This window comes from Fusarium proliferatum, assembly GCF_900067095.1.
Source record: "Fusarium proliferatum ET1 genome assembly, contig: FPRO_scaffold001, whole genome shotgun sequence".
Taxonomy (NCBI): domain Eukaryota; kingdom Fungi; phylum Ascomycota; class Sordariomycetes; order Hypocreales; family Nectriaceae; genus Fusarium; species Fusarium proliferatum.
In genome coordinates this window covers 3124878-3144734 of record NW_022194790.1, presented here as the reverse complement: position 1 = coordinate 3144734, position 19857 = coordinate 3124878, and the positions used below count along the sequence as shown (strand labels likewise).

At 49.1% G+C, this 19857-nt stretch overlaps 6 protein-coding genes and 1 non-coding gene across 7 annotated transcripts; 4 read left to right on the top strand and 3 right to left on the bottom strand.

Annotated features, from left to right (window-relative positions):
* Nucleotides 1-129: 129 nt before the first annotated feature.
* On the top strand, nt 130-1887 carry FPRO_01053 (uncharacterized protein; the record flags this gene model as incomplete). Its single annotated transcript, XM_031219604.1, has 1 exon — nt 130-1887. The coding sequence occupies one exon, from the start codon at nt 130-132 to the stop codon at nt 1885-1887; it is 1758 nt and encodes a 585-aa protein (XP_031075419.1).
* Nucleotides 1888-1927: 40 nt separating this feature from the next.
* On the bottom strand, nt 1928-2563 carry FPRO_01054 (uncharacterized protein; the record flags this gene model as incomplete). Its single annotated transcript, XM_031219593.1, has 1 exon — nt 1928-2563. The coding sequence occupies one exon, from the start codon at nt 2561-2563 to the stop codon at nt 1928-1930; it is 636 nt and encodes a 211-aa protein (XP_031075418.1).
* Nucleotides 2564-2810: 247 nt separating this feature from the next.
* tRNA lies at nt 2811-2905 on the top strand. The gene is given in 2 exon segments: nt 2811-2848; nt 2862-2905. It is a non-coding gene; the product is annotated as a tRNA-Leu (tRNA).
* Nucleotides 2906-3611: 706 nt separating this feature from the next.
* Nucleotides 3612-6158, top strand: FPRO_01055 (uncharacterized protein; the record flags this gene model as incomplete). The annotated part of the gene is made up of 5 exons (XM_031219582.1): nt 3612-5070; nt 5117-5194; nt 5245-5417; nt 5464-6062; nt 6116-6158. 5 exons carry the CDS (start codon nt 3612-3614, stop codon nt 6156-6158), a joined length of 2352 nt encoding a protein of 783 aa, XP_031075417.1.
* A 751-nt stretch (nt 6159-6909) lies between these two features.
* FPRO_01056 (uncharacterized protein) lies at nt 6910-8022 on the top strand (the record flags this gene model as incomplete). Its single annotated transcript, XM_031219571.1, has 1 exon — nt 6910-8022. The coding sequence occupies one exon, from the start codon at nt 6910-6912 to the stop codon at nt 8020-8022; it is 1113 nt and encodes a 370-aa protein (XP_031075416.1).
* Nucleotides 8023-8366: 344 nt separating this feature from the next.
* Nucleotides 8367-10725, bottom strand: FPRO_01057 (uncharacterized protein; the record flags this gene model as incomplete). Its single annotated transcript, XM_031219558.1, has 2 exons — nt 8367-8779; nt 8835-10725. 2 exons carry the CDS (start codon nt 10723-10725, stop codon nt 8367-8369), a joined length of 2304 nt encoding a protein of 767 aa, XP_031075415.1.
* A 3088-nt stretch (nt 10726-13813) lies between these two features.
* FPRO_01058 (uncharacterized protein) lies at nt 13814-17263 on the bottom strand (the record flags this gene model as incomplete). Its single annotated transcript, XM_031219547.1, has 1 exon — nt 13814-17263. One exon carries the CDS (start codon nt 17261-17263, stop codon nt 13814-13816), a length of 3450 nt encoding a protein of 1149 aa, XP_031075414.1.
* Between the last annotated feature and the right edge of the window lie 2594 nt (nt 17264-19857).

The following is a 19857-nucleotide window of genomic DNA, read 5'->3' as shown; positions in this document are numbered from 1 at the left end:
ATTTCAGAGAATTTGTTGCCCAAGGTTACTTCCGCTTGTCCTCACCACTCTCAACAACTTCAAGCTTGAGCTGACATGAGATGAGCAACCCAAGACTACCACCAGTTTATTTCGAAGATACAGCTCGGCATGAGACTCATAAACACACATACTCTTCAGCTTGAGTTTTATCCTGGTGGATCACGTCGATATGCCATCCTATCCCACGTCTGGGGTGATGATGAAGTCACTTTCAAGGATGTTGATTCAGATGGTCCCGAGGAAGCCCTTCATCTTGAACGTTATAGCAAGTTACGCGAGAGCTGCAGAATGGCACGCTCTTTCAAGTTGGACTATTTATGGATAGATACTTGTTGTATCGATAAAAGTAGCAGTGCCGAGCTTTCTGAAGCTATCAACTCGATGTTTCGTTGGTATGCTGAATCGACCATTTGTATCGTCTTTCTTGAGGATGTTCTCCCCTCAGAGTCTGAAGAGGAACGGAGAAAGACATTCATAAACAGTCGTTGGTTTACCAGAGGCTGGACACTTCAAGAGCTCATCGCACCGGGAAAGGTCATTTTCTATGGACGAAACTGGCAGCGGCTGGGTAGCAGAGCTGAGCTCAAAGAAGACATAAAGAGTGCCACTGGGATTAATTATGAGCTTCTCGACGCAACACATCATATGGCGGGAATCAGACAACGTCAGCTTAGTGAGTTTTCTGTCGCTCAGAAGATGTTCTGGGCTGCTGGACGCGAGACAACGAGGCCAGAAGACATTGCTTATTGCCTACTGGGTATATTCGATATTAACATGCCTTTGCTTTATGGGGAAGGTCAAGCCAAAGCTTTCAAGCGGCTACAAGAAGAGATTCTTAAATCTACCGATGATGAGTCAATTTTTGCTTGGCGGCAGCCTCGATATCGGGTCGAAGGGAAAACGTATTGGAGCCTTCTTGCAAACAGCCCTTCAGCTTTCGATCTCGGCCAGACCTCAAAAGATCTTAATGGCATGGTGCCTCAGAGGTCCAAATACCTATCTCTCAGGTCAGGAAGTTCAATGTCTATGACAAACCGTGGACTGGATTTAGAGCTTCCATTAACGCCGTTCCCAATCGATATGTCTGGGACCATTTTCTTGGCCTTCTTGAACTGCGAGTTTCGAAGAGGCCAGACATCAATCAACCCGGCTATCCTCCTTCAGAGGGCAGCGTGGGACAGAAACTCACATTTTGTGCGGATTAGACCAGATATATTAGCGTTGTCCATGATGAACAGCATCATTCTTCCCGATGAACTCTTGAACATGATACGAAATGGCCAAAAAGATGTTCTGCAGGAGGCCATTCCGCGACAGATCTTCGTACCACACAGCACTCCGGACCTACGATATTTGAAGGGTGTGATATTTCGCCCGGAGATGAAGGGCCTTGCAAAGGAGAGTAAGATGGTTGTCAGAGTGCGCTCACGATCACCAACATGGCAATATTTTGTCGATGCTCGAAGCGGTCCCTCCACTACGCCAGAGTCATATGAGATTAACTTTGACTTAGCACCTGGTCCCTCACTTGGGTCATTACAAGCATCCATCGTTCTGGGGGTGTTGGAGCTTGACCTAGGAAGTTCAGATGCCAGGCAGTGCTTGGTCATGGGATTAGAGCCCTTGCCCCCAAACCCGTTTCAAACGATGCCTCTTTACTTCTCACCGTGGTACGCGTTTGAAGAACAGACTTGGATTGCAAAGCAGGACTTTTCAAGAGTTTTGGACAAAACACAGCGAAGGCTGGAGTGGAGAGTTCCAGATATCGTGACGGCGAAAATTGGAATTGAGAGCAGGTATTCGAGTCTATTCTATAGTTTGACTTTGGAGATTGAGAACAGCCGGAAAGTCAATACCTGGTTTTGAGGATACACACCGACTTCTTTCGGGATTTCGCTTGTTAATACTATACAGGAACATCTGTCATTTCCAGCTTGTTATGAACTGCTTCTGGCACCTCGAACGGCCTCTCCTTGAATATCAGATCCATACCCAGCAGTTCTTCGTCGGTGATGCCTGGCCGCTCATCGATCGCCCTCTTCAGCTCACGTGCCTTATCCGTGACATCCTCAATCTCAACAATCCATTCATTCGCCCACTGCTCACTTAAGGCTCCTGGAATGCCAATTTGAATACTCCTATATGGCAGTACCTCTAGCTTCGCTGTCCTCTCAGGATCCCACTGAATCCTCACATCAACCGTCTTTTCACGCTTCTCGCCAGGGCTGAGCTTATGAGCGTGGCTTGATAGCACACCTCGCTCAAGGAGGGTGATGAAGTGCTCGTGTTTCATTCGCAAAGCCAAGATGCGGGATTGGCCAGGGTCTTTGTAAGAGTATCCGGAGCGGTACATCATCCATGCCCAACTGGGCTTGATCCATGTCATTCGACCTGATTTGAAATCTGGGGATGCATTGAGCTTCTGCGTATCTACAGCAGCTTTAGCAATGGATTCTTTGTAGGCTTGGTACACTGTTACAGTGGTGTCATTGTAATAGGCACGAACTTGGCGATAGGGAGCGACTGAAATTGCTGTTGACATTATGGAAGGCGATTTAGATGGATAATGTCTGTTCGAGGATGATAAGGCACTCTATAGTGGCCAATCGAAGCATCAAAAACACTGGCTTTATATCTCTAACATACTGCCTACGCCGACGCCTTAAGTCTGGTGACTCCTTTGGTGAGGGGATTGATGGTGGTGGCTCAGCTCTCAGCTGATTGACATAAACCAGGTCCAACCAGTATATCTGACTGTAGTGGCTGAACTTTCTATTACATTCTTCAGAGCTGGAATGGCCGAGTGGTCTAAGGCGGTGGTTTTAAGTTAATCTATTTAACACCACTCTCGAAAGAGGCGGGAGTTCAAACCTCCCTTCCAGCAACTTTCACTTTTGCCCATTTTTACTCTCAGGGGTAAATCTTACCCTTGTGCCTCTAATTTTGTCCTTGTATTTTTCATCGTTGTTGAGACTGCAGTCTTAGGAAGTTCTGGAGGAATGTCGGATCACAGCTTGTCCGAAAGACTTGTAACTTACACTGAATCATATCCCCTGTAACTATCGCGACGTCAGAGGTACGCCCCCCTGTAAACACACTGTAACCATAACCAAGCTCCCCAAAGAAGTGCCTAAGCGCCCCACTTCATGGAACAGCTCCAAACAAGTGTGCGCCTGACCAAAAGCTGAGGCACTGGTTGCTGGAAGGAAGCCTAGCTTGGAAGATGGAGAATGAGGGGTCCTGCCATGTGCTCCATCCAGCTTGCTGTAGTTACGCTTCGGCTCTAACTACCTTACCTAGAAGCATCCATTGTTGAACTCCAAGAATCCGAAGACGCTGACCCGACAACATCGCCAACGACAATCTTTTTGTGGTAGTTGATCACCTGCGAAGCGATTTGTTATCAACCCTAAACTTTATTGACCTTATCGACGTCGATGACCACCGCTCTCCCAAGACCCACGATACAGCTTAACCTTCGGTCGTAGAACAGCGAATGGGCACCATCTTGTCTTACACAAGTCAACATTTCGCCTTGGGCCCGATTCTCCAAAACAGCTACCTCGCCGTCGAACCTTCAGAAGCTTTGCATGTCTCCGCCGGAGCAGTCCACAGCTTCATCTAGCCAGCCGGTCTTAGACGAGACGCTGTCTAACAAACCCAATGTCGAGTTGATGTCTGCTCAGGACCCTACGGCAGGGACGCCTGGAACCTCTGATAATCATAGCCATGGATCGAGCTCCAAGGACAAGACCGGAAAGGAGGACAGTTTGATCGATTTTGGTGATCAGGCAGCTGACGTTCCATCACACGAACATAAGGCTGACGCCGCTGAGCAAGGTCATTCAGAAATGCTCAAAGAAAAGCAAGCTGCCGATGATTCTCGAGCTCCTAGCGGTTACTTGAACACTCACGCCTCAACAGCGGGCAAAATCAAACCTATTGCATTACCCTCGTCGAATGATGCTACTACACAATACCTCACCGCCGAACCATCCACTTATGTTGACCCCACGCCTGCGACCCCAATAACCTCTCAGCCGCCTTCGCGGACCCCTTCAAATGCTGCGCGTTCCCATGTCTCTGGAGATTCTACCCCTCCTAAATCAGACGCAGAGTTTGATGAGAGACGATATGTCAGTGAAGATGAGCACGAAGGCGGTTCACAGTCCGAAATTCAGAGCATCATGGAGCAGTTTAGCGAGTTTGGTGGTGGCCCTGGTGAAGAAGAAGTCATGAGTCCCAGACTGGAGATTGCCTCGCCGATGCTAGGCCATCCCGTTCAGCATCCTCCTCGAAAGTCTAGTCTGGAACCTCTTGTGCCTACGCTCTCTGGTCAGATGCAGGGCCTACACATCTCCACGAGTTCCCCTCCAGCCGAGACCCCAAACAACACTGGGGTCGAGGATCTGGGGCCACCTGTCCCACCCAAGGATGGTGTTCACGGAACACCTCCACGTCCTAAAATAGAGCGGAACATGAGCGTTGCTTCTCCAAGCTCGCCAGCGCAGTCGCACCGGCCGCCCCCTCCTGAGCCTGAGCCAGAGCCTACTCAACCCTTTGATTTCCATCGGTTTCTCGAGCAATTACGAAACAAGAAGGCAGATCCTGTGGCAAGGTACCTCAAGTCTTTCCTCTCTGAGTTTGGCAAACGGCAATGGATGGTGCATGAGCAAGTCAAGATTATAGGGGATTTTCTGGCCTTTATTGCCAACAAGATGGCACAATGCGAGGTCTGGAGGGATGTATCTGACGCGGAGTTCGATAATGCTCGTGAGGGAATGGAAAAGCTAGTCATGAACAGACTGTATACTCAGACATTTTCGCCTGCAATCCAAGCGCCCAAACCGATCCCTGGGGCGAAGCCGAAGCGCAAGGGCGGCGATATACCTCTTGGCCCCGGTAGGCGAGGCCAACACCAAGAGGATGTCGAGAGAGATGACATTGTTAGACAGAAGATGAGCATTTATGGCTGGGTGAAGGAAGAACATTTGGACATCCCGCCAGTCGGCGACAGTGGACGTCGGTTTTTGAAATTAGCCCAGCAAGGTCAGTTCAACATTACAGACTGTCGGTATTTACTAACATGATCCAGAGCTGCTAAAAATAAAATCCTACAGAGCACCGCGAGACAAGATCATTTGTGTGTTGAACTGTTGCAAGGTGATCTTTGGTAAGACAGCTGAAAGGTTACAGTTGCATGGCTATATTGACGACTGACAGGTTTATTAAAACATAACAAGTCTGATTCCTCAGCTGACTCCTTCATGCCCCTCCTTATTTATGTTGTACTGCAATCAAATCCAGAGCACCTAGTGTCTAATGTGCAATACATATTGCGCTTCAGGAACCAGGAAAAGCTCGGTGGTGAAGCAGGCTACTACTTGTCCTCGTTGGTATGTTAGTTTGCTCTTGAAGTAGTCACAATCTAACATATTATAGATGGGTGCTGTTCAGTTCATTGAAAACATGGATAGAACTACTCTAACGATTACTGACGAAGAGTTTGAGAAGCATGTGGAAGAGGCTGTGTCAGCAATTGCTGAAAAGCATGCTCAATCACCGCCAGTCACCCAACAGCCAGTATTCAACGAGAAGTCTGGACCTCTTCCCGGAGAAACTTCTGCGCGTCCTTCTCTTGACGGACCACGCACTTCAACCTCGAATGACGAGTATTCGGGCGAAGAGAAAGCTGCCATCACTGGTCTTCTCAAGACTATACAGAAACCTCTTTCCAGCATTGGGAGAATGTTCTCTGATGACCCTGGCCCTTCCATGGATCCCGGGCCTAGTAGTGCGCCTCGGACCCCGGCGCCACCGGAGCGTCTCAGCCGTGAGGAGCCTCGCGAACATCAACAAGTACCTTCGAAACATGCATTATCTGCAGAAGAGGCTGCCGCACGACAGGCGAGCGCTGAAGCGGCCGAGGCGCAGCGACTTTCCCGTGCAGAGCATGCAAATGTTGTCGAAACATTAGCAGGCATGTTCCCTGACCTGGACAAGGATGTCATAAGTGATGTGGTTTACGAGAAGGAGGGCAGGCAAGTGATCCTCAAATCGATCTCTTTGGGCTGAAGCTGACGTGTTTCTATAGGGTCGGCCTAGCTGTTGATGCGTGTCTCGCCCTTTCAACATAATGCATCTGGGGAGAAGATAAATAATCATTGGAGCTAAGAAGCGGCCTCTGCTCCTTTTAATTGGCCTTAAAGCATCGCGGTGCGATTTCAGGTTATGACAACCGCCATGGTTTCCACTGGCAGCAGGATAGAACAGAAATACCATCATCTTTTTTCCCCCCAATGAGGTCCGGTGTCCCACGGCGTCCTGTTATAGTTGTTGATAATCTCGCTGAGCTTAAAAGGATCAGCACCAAGCGTTATGCATACCACGTTGCAGCCGTAGTGACAGCTTATCTCAGATCTCGTCGATCACATTTCCAAGCATCCGGCAAACTCAATATTCCTGGCAGAATTTATGTGCCTGTAAGATCTGCATCAATAGTTCCTGTACCAGAGCTAAACCACCTAATCAGGCTTTTAGCTCGTTTACATTTCGAAAAGGCCTCACCGATGACTTATTTTTCAGCTCGTTGGTTGCATTCTATGAATCAATTGCTTGTATGTGCAGCTCATTATCTTATAGGCTCAAATGCCTGCCTTTTTGCGGCTCGCACGATCCTTCATCCCCGTAGGGCAGAAAGCACGGCCTAATATTAACGACATTGACTCAGGCCGTTTCAACTTTTTCACGTACAACTTATGTGATCCTTGCATTTGAGTCACATCATCGATTCACTGGCCCCTCCAACGCTTATAAGAAGAGATTCCTCCTCAAAGCCTCTCAAGCTCTTCTTTGGGAATCGGCTCTCTAGGACACACTCCACTAATTATGCCTCGAAAGCTAGTGACAGTCCGCCATGTCTCGGCTATAACAGCCATCCCGCGGGCAGACCGTATTGCGGCTGCCACTGTCGACGGTTGGACGTGCGTCGTTCCCACCAACATCTTTAAAGCCGGGGATCGCGCTGTATTCTTCGAAATAGACTCGCTTCTACCGGCCACGGACCCGCGATTTGCTCCTCTGGCGCCGAAGATCATCGGGCCGGGCGGTCCCACTTCCGCACCGGATATCCGGGTCCAGACTATTCAGATTCGGGGCGTGTTGTCGCAGGGGCTTCTATTGCCTTTGGCCGACTTTCCGGAAATAGTTGCTAAACTGGATGGAATTCCATCAGACAAGCTACGGGACATCTCATTTGAGGACATTCTCAACGTGAGGAAATTCGAGAAGCCTGCCATACCACTTCACCAGACTTCGACGTCAGACGCACCTTTGCCTGAATATCCTGACTTTATACCACGAACAAATCAGGAGCGCGTGCAGAACCTCACAGATGTATTCAGTGAGCATGGTACTGAGATATTTGAGGAGTCGACCAAGATGGACGGCTCATCCACGACAGTCTTTTACCTCAACGACGGTAACCCTCTCGCCAAGACAGTCCCTAGCGAGACGAGACATAACGGCGTGGCAGTTTGCTCGCGGAATCGTATTCTGGTGGAGAATCATCCGCGAATCCCGCCTCTCTTTTACGCCACCGCGCGGGCACTCAACCTCCACGAGAAACTGCCCAAGATCGGGCGTAACATAGCTCTACAGGGTGAACTTTGCGGGTCGAGCATACAGAGTAATTTTGAAGGATTTCTCAAGGGAACACATTGCTTTTTTCTCTTCGCAGTGTATGATATTGATGAGCAGCGATACCTACCACCAAGGGAGGTGTATAAGAGGTGGGCACCACTACTGGGCGTTGAGCACGTGCCTGTCCATGGATACCGGCCACTGAACGAGATGGGTTCGCAGATCACAGATCTAGTTGATCGAGCGGAAGGGAGGGGAATAAATGGGCGGAAGAGGGAGGGGATTGTGTTCAAGCGCGAGGATGGGCAGTTCAGCTTCAAGGCGATATCCAACTCTTACCTGCTCACACATGGAGAGTAGTGAAAGACGAAGGGGGAGCGTTGTTATGTTGAATCGAATTTACGAAGGATACAATTGAGAGTGCTGTTTGCATAGTTAAAAGGTTCTATTGACAAAAATGAATGATTTGATGCGCTTCCGTAGTAAATAAAGTCTTTCGCTGTAAACCTCGAGTACTTTTGTACTCCGTCTCCAAAATGTAGGCGTGAGATACCCAAGCTTTGATAGTCTTTTCTTTTTGTACAACTAGCCAAAGATCATATCGAATAGATAAGGGCCAGATGGCGTTAGCTGTACAAGCATATCCGAGTATGCTAGGTAAACTGCATTATGGATAGTGAGACTCAACCGTTGCCAGCTGTTCCTCAAAACCCTCTATAACCACCTCCATTTCCATACCCATATGTTTGTTGCTTGTTGAGAGGGCTGTAGCTGGTATCTCCAGAGTCGTATCTTCCCATGCCCACTGGACTTGGGTCTCGGTTGGTCCACGCTACAGGTGCTGCGTTGTCCATCAGATACTGAGAGTCGTTGTTGTGCTCCATGTTGGTGAGGTTTCGTTGCATAGGGGGGCTCGAAGACAGGTAGTTCGGTGGTGGTTGTTGATATCCTGACTCAGCGTCCCTGTATTGGTCAAGGGACATGGATCGGCCCGAGACCTTTTCTTGAGGAGCAGGCATGGCGAACATGGAGATGTTGTTGTTGTCCTTGCGGTCAAGGAGCAGAGAATTCCGGGCATCCAGAGGTGTGAGAGTGTCCATATCACGCTTGGCTTTCTCTGCAAGATCTGTCAGTGTATGCCTCAATGGCTTATGCTTTTCAAATTGACTTACCCATCTCCTTTCTTCGCTTGCGGTGTGGGTTCTCCTTGACGAGAACATTGATCGCGTTCCAGATGATGAGGATGACCAAGAGACCAGTCAGAGCAGACTGGACTGCGATGAGGACTACACCAGCGATTGTCTTGCTGTCCTGGGGAATCTTGAGCTCATGAACAAAGACAAGAATGAGAGCAACAGACAGGACGCGAACCGACTGAATGGCGATGCCAATGATGTTGCTAGACTTTCGCTCGAAGGGTCGAGTCCAGACGAGAAGACACAAGAAAATGGACTCAACGACAAGCTGGGCAATGGTCTGAGCCATGCCATTGCCATCGCCAACAGCGAGAGTGCAGCCCTTTGCAAAGAGATAGACTATTGTGGGAATGAAGATCCACCAGTAGTCTTTCTTGTAGGACTCATAGAAAAGAGAGTACTTGACCCAAATCTCCTTATCGTTGTACAAGGCATCAGCGTTGCCCTCAGTGCTCTTCAGTTTCTTGACTGTACTGAAGATTTTCCAAGTAAACCAACCAAGGATAGCTGTAAAGATTGCAAGCGTGACACCAGCTAATAGCTGTGCGACCCATGAGTCACCCACTGTGAACTGAAACACACAATACAATACCCAGATACCGTAGAGGACGAGAATTAGGTGAGTGATGGTTCGGGCAATGGAACCCCAGTAATGCTCACGGAATCCAGATAGAGATTGCGGAAAGCTGCCAAACAGAGCCCAGAATTCGAGGATGGCCTTGACGAGAAGAATACTGACAATGATGGTCGCGATGATGATGGCGACAACGAGCAGAACCGTCATAAAAGTGTTGGACTTGGGAACACTATACTGCTGAACGTAGGCTGAGATTCCAGCAACCGAGAGGGTCTGGTTCTTGAGGCTTTGCCCACCTTCACTCTCCGACGCATCTCCCACTGAAGTCTCGACGCCGCGGATGGCCAGGTTGGCCAAGGACTCAAAAGTGTTGAAAGCGCGCTTAACTTTATACGAGTGATCCTCGGGAGGGCTAGTAGAGTTATCGGAGAAGACCAGTGTAGCATTTCTGAGTACGTCGAAGCTGTCGTTGGTGAGATCACCTCCGGTCATGTTACGGAAGTTATCGATAGACTTCTGCAGTGACTCCCATGGGATGATACCGGCTGAGAAGCCAAAATTCTTGACAAAGCTGCGGTAGACAGGGGGGTAGTCCACTGAAAGCATGCCATTCATGGCCATACCCTGAAACCATCCGAGAGTCTCGGCAAAGCTTGGACTAGGAGCACCGCCATGTCCAGCGCCTGCAGTACCACTAAGAGCGGACGAAGCTGCGGATGCACCCGAGACGAGAAGGGCGGCGCCAACAACACCAACAGAAAGATAAGTGACTGCGGGAACCGAGGCCGTCTTTCCATTGCCGACCTGAGCCTGGAAACACGCAACCTGCTCTTCGGGATTGTCGACTGATACGAGTCGGAGAGTTGCTTGAGCTGAGATATCAGGGACCTGGAAAGCAATGGAAGGAACTTTGTTGGCCCACTCCGAGTCTATCTTTTGGCTTCCAGCGGCAGCGAAATGCTTGTCGGGGAGAGGGCAGAGCTGTGGGATGGGAGTGTCTTTGCTGCAGGGGTTGATTGAATTCTCGTAGACCTTGCGGCCATATGCGTTGACTTCGAGGATGGCCGAGACATTTCGCTGCTTGTCGCTGGTACCCGCAACATCGAAAGTGACAGTTTGTTTATCGTTGTCGTAACTAATATCCAACTTGTCAATGCTGATACCGGGCTCTGAACCGCAGTCAGCAACACCAGATGTCTTGAGAATGTTGTCACCAAGAACCCCGGCGACGAGGGTCGCGGCCGTTACGGCCACCTTCCAGGCACTCCAGTTAGAGTGAAGGCAGGTCATATTGAGTGTATGTCGTGCAAGATGATACTACAGAAATACGGGAAATTCGTGGCTCGTTCGGGATTGATCGAGGAATCAGCTTGAGGAAGTTTCTTTCGTGAATAGGTATGTCGATATATCCAAAGAAGGATGGGATATAGAGTAGAAAAGATCGAGGAATAGTTGGAATTCGTTTGACGGAACAAGACTTTAAGGAATGGTATCAAGAGACGACGAATGAAATATGAGGATAGAAAAGCGATATGGAAAAAGAGAACAATGAATGTCCGAGATGAAAAAGATATCTCAAAGGTGTCGGCAAAGCAGTGCAAGCACGCGCACAGAAGTAGGCCGAGGATCAACCTGGAAAGAAGAGAAGATAAGGGGCAACGAATTGCCTGAAAACCCGTGAATGTCCAACGTGCCGGCGTTAAAGTCGTTCGAGGGTGTTTCGTGTCGTGAGACCAGAGCCTGTTTTGGAGACGTGATGAGGTCGTCGTCGAGTCTAATTTTGGTGGTTGTGTGTAGTTGGCTTGGTGTTTTCCTGTCTATGTGACGCTGAAATGAGAGGCTAGTAGTCGACAATGCCGCAAAGGAAGCAGCATGTCCTTGTACGGACGGCAAAATCAGATAGTTGACAAAACAATACAATAGAGAGTGTGAGAGAGTTGGAAAGAAAAACAGAGACGCTTCTTGTTTATTCGAGGTTATAACGCAACAAACAGAGAGATATGAGACGATGAGAGTAGGAAGAGGGAGAAGAGGGAAGGACTAGATTCAAAAGCCAACAGGGAGACGAGTACAGTAAAAGGCAAAGATGAGAGCAAAAAAAAGAGGAGAAAGCCCCAAGAGGAGAAAGGATGAACGAGACGAGCAAGGAAGCCAAGGAGATGCAAGGTTTGGAGTGGAAAAGAAGGGGGTGACGAGGTTGAAGCGACGCCCTGGACCACGGCTTCCAGATGGTACCTATTGGGGGGGGAAGTGCTGTACAGAGAGAGAGCCTCACGCCAGGAGTCCCTCCAACTCTTTAGCGTCCAGGGTCCCCTCCAAAGTCCCCAAATCATAATTTTCAGTGGACAATTTGAATCATCCATGAGACGGATCCCACCCACTTCCTCTTCCATCGACCCATACACCGAAAAGAAGTTGAACCCCTGAGACCGCCATGCCCAGGGGCCAGGGGGTATTTTGGTGGTTCGTCGACGGCTTGACCAATCACGGACAATTAACGGAGGCCAAGCTTGTTGCTGCAGGGGTTTCCCTCGCGGGTGGCTGACCAGTCTCGGGCCAAGCTAACGTCAACCCCAGCTTCTTCTGAAACCAGCCAGTTGAGGTCGAAAAACTTGGTTGATGAGAACTGGTTTGTGTATGTACGAAAATGCGTATGAATATGCATCCATCGTGTGTCTAGAAGCAAAACCGTGTAAGGAAGAGTTTTCACAGCTCTTGGGGCAGTTCTCGGACTGAATTACTGAGGATGATGAGCTGAGAACTAATAATAGAGGTACTAGTTAAATATCTCCTACTATCTCGCGACTCAGCAGACAAAGATCGATCATTTACTAGTCTCGAGCCAATATTTGCATAAGGAACAATCACAGTGGACACCCTTTGACTCTTCTGGCCAGGATTTGTTATAAACCATCTCATACCATGACTGTCCAAGCTTCATATCCTCACTACCTATGCACAAGTGCGTACGTACAAAGTACAAGGTATAGCCTGCGTTCTACAAACGTTAACAATCCTTCTCTTCACCCTTCATCCGCTCAACTCTGCAGGTGTGACTTTCCACACAAATCACGTCTCAGAGTGTCCCGTGGCTAAGGGACACTACGTTTTATGTATCGACTAACACACGACCCAAAACTCAATCGTCTCGTAAAGTGTCATCACTAACTCAGGTCACACAAAGCAGAAAGTTTACACAATCTTGAATTCATGATCGTCATCACTAATTCACAAGTTCAAAGATCCATGGAGTAGCAGATTGAGGTCAATGCTTCTTGCTAGAGGTCACCGTCTTTGATGAACCGCCAATATAGCCTCCCCAGCGCAATCACCGCCAGGTTATTACATTTCTATACCATAGATAGAAACAGCTTCCCATAATCTAACAAGCCTAATCCATCGTTTTCCTGCCGAGCCTGGATCATTCACGCGACCAGGCCATTGCAAATCTCGGTAATCCGAGTATCCCAGCTACTAGCATTGAATCCCTGACGATGGCAATTGCTTCCCATGAAGCGGCGCAATAAATTAAATTAAGAGAGAAACAAAAGATAAGGGTATCAAGCTCATGAAGGAACACTACGGAGCGAAAGAGCGGTAAATTGGATTCTCAAATCCTCCTTGCCCTATTGCCGTGGAAATGAGAAGCATCTTGACGCCATCAATCTCAAACACTTAGTGCATTATAATATGTACCGATATCCTTCTATGGTGCTCGACTATTATTCAAGATTCTCCACATCATGTGTTGGCCCTTGATCCCCCAAGCCACGTTCCTCGGCACCCTGCACTCCTTTTCGAATCCAAAAGCTTAGCTTTGCACTCGCTCCATCTTTTACCCTGCTGGATGCGGACTATCAGACCCAGGGACTCGTAAGCACTTTGCTCACGCGAAGGGCGGCCTCCGCTGAGCCTCCATCTTGACCAAGAAAGATGCATATATCTGGTATATTTAGAAATGCCAAGGTGCAGATCAGAGAGTTTAGAGAGACTATTTGCATTCATAAGTGCTGTATCCAGACGCCGCGTCCTGTTCCAAACCCTCCCTCCCTCCCTTCTTTTCTTAGTTCATAATACCGCAATATCGGTCACTCCACTCCAGGACATCCATCCTTCAACACAACACCGTAGACCAAACAGCAAGCCCTACCTAGTCTATTCATTCAGGAAGAACAAAAAAAAAGAAACAAGGCTATCGCCTGTAAAACAAATTCGTTGCCGTGAGAATCATCATGGTATCCAAAAACACATTTTCTCATCCTCCCCTTTTTCAGTCATAATTGAACAAGACAGCATGTAGTGTGTGTGTGGCTTCGAGAACACAAAGCGCCTTCATAAATAGGAATAGGTATCCAAACTGCCGGCACAGTGGCCGTTCTTACTGGTATCCAGCCATGCGTCTATCACCCCACATACCGTTACCAGTGTTGGCATTCAGATTTGGAGAGTGAGAGTAAGGCGACATGGATCCTTGTCCACTGAAAGGACTCCCATTTCCACTCGAAGGGTCTGTAATCCCATCATACACCATCGGTCCCATTTGTCCCATGGGCATTGCATGGCTTTGAAGCCCTAGGGGGTTCATTTGATTATATGTCTCCAGCCCACTATTTGGCATCATAAAGGCATTTTGCTGGTAGCCAGCACTGCTCGCAACCATTTCCTGCATGGGTGCAGTATTAAAGCTCTGGTTGTTCATCGGATGCATTCCCATCTCTGCGTGTGTCGAGGGAAAGTTATGGGAGGCGTTGCTGGCGTTGGTATACTGGTCAGTGTAGAATCCTTGCTGATGCTGTTGGTGGTGGTAGGCCTCCGTCGGCATCACAGGATACGCCATTTGGTTCTGGCTGTGGTTCTGATAGATCTGTGGAGTTGCCGGCGGAATCTGTTGGTGTTGTCCTCCCACGGGATATTGCGTCGGCATATTAGTCTGAATGGGCGTGGTCAATATGTTGCGTGGCGGAGGGTCCTGTACTGGGCTAATAACAGTGTCTGCGCTCAGTTCACTGGCTTTTGCATCTACCAGTCGAAGTACGGGCAATGATATTTGCTCCATATGTTTGGCCAGATGGACCGTCAATTTCTTCCATGTCGGGAATGTCTTTCCACAGAAACGGCACGGCTCATCGTGTGGCTTCTTCGTAGTCTCGTGGTGACATTGTTCAACCTTTTGCCATGTCGGCTCAGAGCCGCCCGCCTTCTTGACCGCAGCTTTGCTCTTGACCTTTGGCTCAGGGTACTTGTGCTCTCGAACGAGATGCTGAAGGAAATTATCACGGCGATAACACTGGTGATGACAGGCTTCGACATCGCAAGTCCACCACTCAAGCTGCCTGTGTCCTTCGTTTTCGTGTCGTACCCAATCAGCTTTGCGTTTGAACATCTTTGGTCCAGGACATTTGTCCCAAGTGCAAGTAAAAGGCTGAACATCTTCATGGACGTGTTTAGTCCAGTCAGATGGTTTCATAAACTTCTTGGCAGCGAAGCAAAGTCGGCACTCAAACTCAGCTGGAAGGTGAGAAGTTGGGGGCATTGGAATATCTTGGGGGAAGCTCTCGGTATTGATAGCACCTTCAACCGGAGAACCATCCTCATCATCGTTTGGTGATGAAAGAGGATCTAGCTCTCGTACGTTCTTGTTCTGGTCCAACAAGGTAGCAGAGCCGCCTCTAGAAACGCACATTATTCCAGAGTTGCATGCAGCACCAAGGCCGATATGAGCAACCTTGTTCTTCAGTAAGTATTTGTATCGCTGAACTTGATGGTATGCGATGCGGTCAACCAGAAAAGTGTTGGAAGTCGCCAGGCCAGGGTTCAGGTCAATGATGTGTTGCTGGAACCCTTCAAGGTTGGGGGTGATGTTGTCAATGATGTTGGGGTTCGTCCTCATATCAGCTTCATCGCTGAAATCGTCGTCGTCGTCATCATCATCATCCAAGTCGGCATGTTTTGTTTTGGCTAGGGCTGCTACAGGTGGGCCTCCCGTCTCACGCTTCCACATCGATACGAGAGTGGGATGGCTTTCTGTCTGCATGCCAACCGGGGTGGCTTTAGGAAGCTCGGATTTGCTTCGGGGGCGACGTATCGACTTTTTCACGGAAAGACCACTAAAGGGGCTCTTGGGTGATGTGATAGAGCCTCCAGGGGTACCGCTGCCACTAACAGAGCCGCTTCGAGCATGCGTAGTTCCAATGGATGCAATATTGCTCCCCATGGAAGCAATCGCTGTGTTGATAGAAGGCATGGGCTTCTTACCCCAGCTACCTATGCGGTTTGGTGGTGCAAGGTGAGAGACGCTGTCTCCTCGCTTGGAAATACTATCACGCTTCGAGTCTTGGCTCCCTCTACCTTCACTGCTTGGTAAGCTCTCCTCGTCGTTACCACTGCTGAGAGTACGCTTGAGACGAGACGCGCTGGGTCGCCGCACCAGTCCTCGAAGATCCCTTAGGAGGCTTCCCGGTTTGCTTGACCTGCTCTCTCGACTGCTTGAGAGCTTCTTCAGAATACCACCACTGGTGCCGTCGGTCATATCAAGATCGAAGACACTAGGGAGACTTCGCCGACGGGTTCCCCACGTTGCTGCTCTCGAAAGAATAGAATCAGTATCACGACACATCCTCTCGAATCTCTCCATGGCAGCAGCTGACGACTCAGGTTGGTTTCTTCCCGGCTCTCCACGGCTGATACAAGGGAACATAGGTGCGTCCGCCCAGTTACGGTTAGCAGCAATAATGTCGAGGTCTTGTTGGTTCATTTCGCCCTGGTCACGGTAGTAGGTCTGGCCGGGAACGAACTTATTCTCAGTCTCCCGGCCAAAGGGAATCACATGGTCATTTGGATCGTCTCGTTGGCTGTCCAGTTCGTTGATTTGGTCTCGTGAGTTGTCGTCTGGCTTCACTGAGAGGTCGTTCATCTTGTCGGCCAGCCAATCACCCACCATTTCTTTACGTTCGTCGTCATCTCGACGAGTTGCGAGCTCATTGATGCTTGGCACTTCATTGGAGGGGCGGTTGTTGGGGTCAAGACCAGATTGGCCTGTTGATAGGTTCTGCTGCCATCTGCCAGCAGAGTCACGGACAGATGAGTTGTCTCCGGGAGATATCAAATCTCCGGCATATTCAAAACCTCCGCGGACTGTGGTGGGGCTGTCTTCAAAACTGCGCTCAACAGAGGTATGAACTGGAGTCTCATCATGGTTGCCCCACATGGAGACAGTAACACGAGGGCTCGTCATGGTAGCGATACCTGGTGCAAGGCCGTCCTCACTAGATCGGCAGCTGCTACTGTGACTTGGCGTGAACTCAGACGCTTGTGTGTTAATTGGGTGAGGGTTGAATCGTTTTTGAATCTCTTGGGGCGAGATACAGTTGGGGAGTGCTGATGGTGCAGATCCTTTGATAGCGTATGAGAGATCACCCTGAGGTGGTGTAGCATGAACAGATGCCGTGTGCTCGGGCGTCAATGGATATGTGCCAGAGTCCACGTCTTTATCTGGCATAAGGCCTGGAGTAAAGGACTGGTCCAGTCCATTCAAGTCCTGTTCTAGGAAGTTGGGAGCACCTCCATCAGCGTTGAAGTCGGCACCAAAGAAAGGGTCGTCGTCTAAATCGCTGAAGTCACTTGCTTGGTAGTGACCCAAGCTTGAGGTGGAATCGGGTGTCTCGAGGTAGTTGATAGGGGAGAGTGAGTCGCTATCCACACGCGACAGTGTGGCAGGAAGTTGATCCGAGTTGAAGGCTGAGGTTGGTGCTTGCTGGTTCGAGGTAGGGAAGGGTTGAGTATCCTTGTCATGAAGACTGGAAGGTGGTACATCAAATGTCGAAGCCATGGTTGCGATCAAGTGCAGGGAGGAGCTGAAGTATATATGCAACAGGTGGACCTTGCTTGACTGGGCGAGCTCCCGGAGTCAGATCACAGGCTAGCGAACATAGCCTTCGAGGTGATACAGCAATGGAGTGAAGTGGATCGGCTCAAGTGCAGAGGAACAATCGGAGCTACAGAAGAAATGCCGGTGAGATCCCAGGGGTCGTTACGCCTCATGAGCAGTGGAAAACAGAGTCGATCGGGAGATTTGAGAACAAGAAGCGAAGAGTTGCAGTGTAGTATCCCTTGATCAAGAATTGTGAAAGAGAAGAGAGAGGAGGGGGAGAGGGCTGAAGTTGGAACGCGGCGTCGCGCGCGAAAGCGGATCAAAGAGCGCTTAGGGGTGCCTGCTTAGTACCGCAGCTAAAAAAGCACAGCACCTAACTACTCAGTATGCCAGATGCTATAGTTAGCCCAGGGTATCGAATGCGGCAAGCAACAGCTCCAGAGTTCAGGTATCGAATGCGAAAGATGTAGTAGTAAGATCGACGTGGGATTGTGGTGTGCGGATCGAAGCAGGACTGAAGTGGTCAACTGTCCAAAACGGGGCAGCTTCGCGCTTTGCTGATTAACTAGATGCAAGCAAGGTGTGCTACTGTAAGCTGTTGGCTGTGATATGATAGCGGGAGGGGTTCGCAATTGAAATGGAGACAAAATGGTACAGGCAAGTTGGCGGCCGTCCAGGGGCAGGTCAAAGTGCAACCAAAGGCAGACCGGAGGGCAGACAAGTACAGATTCTGGCAGAACCCAACAGAAGTGAGGTTTGATCAGTCAAAGCCGGCGTCTTGGTTAAGGGAAATCCAGACGAACGCGGTAAGATCGTACGGTAGTTGGTACAACAGATACATGTAGTCTAGGGTCCAGAACAGAACGAGGGGCGTTTTATGCGCAGGCGTGACATACAGTACAGCCTGGACCTGGTTCCTAGTCCCCAGTCTAGCCAGTTTCTTTAATCTGGCGCTTGTGTTGGAGGAGGAGCGTCCAGCTGCAGGGTTGCGGATGGAGACTCGTTCGCCAATAGGCGGGCCGATGGGGAAACGGTTATTTCACGTTTATGGATTTTGGTATTGTCTGATGCTGCGATACTTGAGCCAAGCACTAGCATACACTACAGGATACTGGTATTCCTCTATCGTGCTATATATCCCATCCATCTTGACAAGGCATTCTCGAATCTCAATGGGGGGAGGGGGGGGGGGGCTCTGTTGCCAAGGCGCATTCACCAAGCCCCACGCCCCATCATGAACCCTGGTTCCAGCTCGTCCATCGCTTGCCCATTCAGGAACTTGAAGACAAGTCTCAAGGCATTTTCCTATTTCTGAGTTTGCAGTTCGAGTACTAATGTATGTGATACTGATGGGAACTACGGAGCTGCCGGTCGTTATTCGACTTGGAAGACGCACAACGATTAACTTGATTATAAACAGTCGAACAGTCTCTACGTGCCGTGTCACACCAGCGACTCTCACCAGCCCTGTAGGGTTTCCTCGATGTCACTGCCGATCTGAGACCTGTCTCAGTGACAAGACACAAGTTTCCGTAAAAACAGCCTTGCTCGACCCTCCTACATTCCAGGCACCCATTTCGAAAACTTGAGCTGGCATGCTTCAGTTCTTCTTGTACAAGGTTGGTTTTTCCACTTTCTCTCAAGGCTGAGACTAAAAAGTCGCTACAAAACACAGCCTCCCCGGTGCTGTGCATGCATGAGCCTGTCAGGGCCTGACAAATGTTGGAGATCATAGGTAGATTACAGTCGATGCATTGCATATGGCTGATTGCTACGGGGCGGATCCTACCAGTTGTATCGCAGTTAATTCCGCTTTATTTACCCTTGACTCCGTAGATGCATACCTCTAGTAGGTACTCAAGACAAGGTGAGGGTATAGGTTACGGTGGTAAGAAATATCCAATATCGAACTAATACTTCTGATGAGAGGGATACATAATTGAGCAACAAATATAATACGTCAAGAGATCTTTGTCTTAAGATCTTTAATAGTAAATAAAGATATTTTTATTATATAGATATAACTTCTTCTTAATATCTTAGAAACTAACCACTAATAAAACACTGTAATAGTATACTTTTGACCCCTGCAGCCTCTTCCGATAGACTGACTGACCCGCAGAGTTTAAATGTGAGCGTTTCACCTGTCTAACATTGTGGCATTATCGTAGTCTCGTTGTCTTGGTGGTGGATCGCATGGGCTGGGCAACCCTCCCTTTAAGGCTGAAAGCGACAGCCTAGAGCAAGCCCGGCAATAATTAGACAATGACCCAAATGTGACGTCAGAATATTGGGAAAATAATTATCTCCCCTTTGTTCCTGGCGAAAGTCTCGTAGGACTAGCTCCATTTGACGGCGAATCTACTGGCCAAGACAGGGCTTTTGAAGGTGTTTGAAGAGGTGATTTCGTGAGAGGAAGAGTGTGTCCCAGACACCATACGTATAGACTCGGCAGTCTTTGTGACACATCAAGCTTGTGAGTATGATTTGCTGGGGAGCGAAGATCCGGCCGAAAGCAACCCAGCAATAGTAAGTAGTTGTACAGCTAAACT